Source organism: Nanorana parkeri, unplaced genomic scaffold, assembly GCF_000935625.1.
Source record: "Nanorana parkeri isolate BGI_ZX_2015 unplaced genomic scaffold, ASM93562v1 scaffold726, whole genome shotgun sequence".
NCBI lineage: Eukaryota > Metazoa > Chordata > Amphibia > Anura > Dicroglossidae > Nanorana > Nanorana parkeri.
The window spans coordinates 713,136-715,507 of record NW_017306994.1 but is presented as its reverse complement, the minus strand read 5'-3'; the positions used below and the strand labels follow the sequence as shown (position 1 = coordinate 715,507).

Below are 2,372 nucleotides of genomic sequence, written 5' to 3'. Positions count from 1 at the left end.
GTCCCAATTTACAGCAATACAGAATGGCACAGACTATAGAGGACTACACATCCCAGCAATACTTTATGCAACAATAGCATTGCTGTATAAACTACTGTTGAGATTTGTAGTCCTCTATAGAGGGTACCTTTCTGCATTCCTGTAATGCAGAATGGCACCTGCTATAGAGCACTACTAATAGTTTAACAAACAGGAGTGTCACAAAAGTGGCATCCATCCTGTACTCTGTTACATGATATGCTCATGGATCCCTTGCTGATTGAAGCGGACGGGTGCCTGCGTGAAAGGGGCCTTACTCAAACAACACTTCCAGGAGAGCATGAGTAAGGTATTTATAGCAAGCTTTATATAAATATGTTAAAAAATGGTTTTGGGTCAATAGATTTTCTGCAGATTTCCTATGGTCAGATGGAAAAAGTGCAACATATTCCTCCATCTACGGTAAACTGTGTGGAAAGAGGAATTTCCCACTGGCCCCCGCTGACTCTTAAAATACCTGAACAATGCCTGCATCCAATCAGATTCTTCAGGTATTTTGAAAGCCAGCGGGGCTGACTAGCAAGATACTGAAGCTTGGCCTAGCGTGAGATTCCTCCATCCACACAGTTTAGCGTAGATGGGGGAATCTGTTGCACTTTTTCCATCTGACCATAGAAAATCTGCAGAAAATCTATAGGTGTATGGCCAGGTTAATAGGCTTTATAAGTTAACTGACTTACAGCATTAAAACCTGGATCATAGAAACATCCTGGTTGCAACGGACATAATTTATAAAAAGTAACTTTTATTTCAATATTAATTAAAAAATAACAATTTATCAGCATGGCATTGATTTAAAAGGCAACTATGGCAAACCTTTTTTTGGCTTTAGTTCTCTTTTGGGTCACAGGAGTACATTTACTAATGTCTTCCTGTGACCAAAAACTCAGCATATAGTGGGCTATTGCCTGCTATATGCTGAAAGTGCAGAGCCGCGCTGCAGCCAGGAAAGATCCTGACATAATTGTTGTGATCCACTCCGCTGCCTGATTGACAGCTGGCTCCCAGACTTTTGTATATATACAGCATATTTATATATATCTAGATCTAGATATCTAGATATATATTGTTTGGCACTGGCTGGCAGGATTGTGGATGGTGTATATGGGTCACCTAGGTTTCTTAACTACACATGGCGAGAGACTCCAGGGTTTTGTGTCTGATTTGGAGAAAACAAGCGTTTTGTTTTCTCAGAACTTAATAAGTTCTGCTTTGGGTCCTGAGGCTTTGTATAGCTTTGGGTGGGATAAAGTCTTCAGCTTCTATTTCTAGGTCCACATCTTACCTAGCAATACCTAAATTTTAGTCTCATCTATACCCAGGTCTATATACTGTATTTGTGACTGCTAACAGAACAGAAAAGGTACAAGAGATGCCTGTGTGTGTGTAGGAAACCCGTTAGGAGCCACCCTATTATTCAGAGATTGACCTAAGTTCAGTTTGTAGCTCAGATGAGCAGATGTTTAGTTTTTTTAAAAATAGAACTATGGCCCAACCTTTTTTTTGCCATAGTTCTCTTTAGGGTCACATGAGGACATATACTAATGTCCTCCTGTGACCCGAAACTCATCATATAGTGGGCTATTGCGCAGAGCCGTGCTGCAGCCAGGAAAGATCCCCACAATATTGTCGGAATCCACTGTACTGCCTGATTAACAGCTGACTCGGCCTCTCTAGTGGCAGAGCCAGATGTGCCCACCCCTGTCTATCCCTCTAATGAGGGCTGGAAGAAAGGAGAGGGGAGGGGGGAATCCCTGCAGAGAGGGGTGACTGACCGTTGTAAAATATACATGTATTAAAGCAAATGTGATTGATTGACATTTTCATTTTCTTTTAGTTCTTATCTCAAATGATGGTACTGCTTGTATTGATTGTGAGTTCTGTGTTCTGTGGCCATTTAGGAAAAATTGAATTGGATTCTGCTATGCTTGCTTCAGCTGTAAGTATTTACTTGTTTTTTTTTTTACCATTCATCTTTTTTTTGTTTAAAAGAGAACTGTGGCCCAACCTTTTTTGGTCATAGTTCTTTTTAGAATCACAAGAGGACAATTACTAGTGGTACTATAAACTAGTGGTACTGGACCCAAAACTCAGTATATAGCGGGCTAACATTTTGTATTAGTAAATTGTAGTTTTGGGTAGATCTTGTATATGTGTATATTGAATAATACTGGTATATCAGTATAGACTCTACTTTTCTTTTTTTTCTGTTTATGGACTGCGGTCTGGACACGGACCTAGCTGAAGGTTCTGTCTGGACTGTGCGCTGGGTTATGGCTGGCTGACAGTGGATACGAAGGCCTTCAAGGCCATAACACAGTGCAGGCCCCCCC

General features: G+C 40.8%; 1 protein-coding gene across 1 annotated transcript in view; it reads left to right on the top strand.

Moving 5' to 3' along the window:
• LOC108793167 (multidrug and toxin extrusion protein 2-like) overlaps nucleotides 1-2,372 on the top strand; it is a 69,457-nt gene that overhangs the window by 1,974 nt on the left and 65,111 nt on the right. Inside the window, exon 2 of the mRNA XM_018564109.1 lies at nucleotides 1,877-1,978. Within this exon, the coding sequence (XP_018419611.1) occupies nucleotides 1,877-1,978 (102 nt within the window). The remainder of the gene's footprint in view (nucleotides 1-1,876; nucleotides 1,979-2,372) is intronic.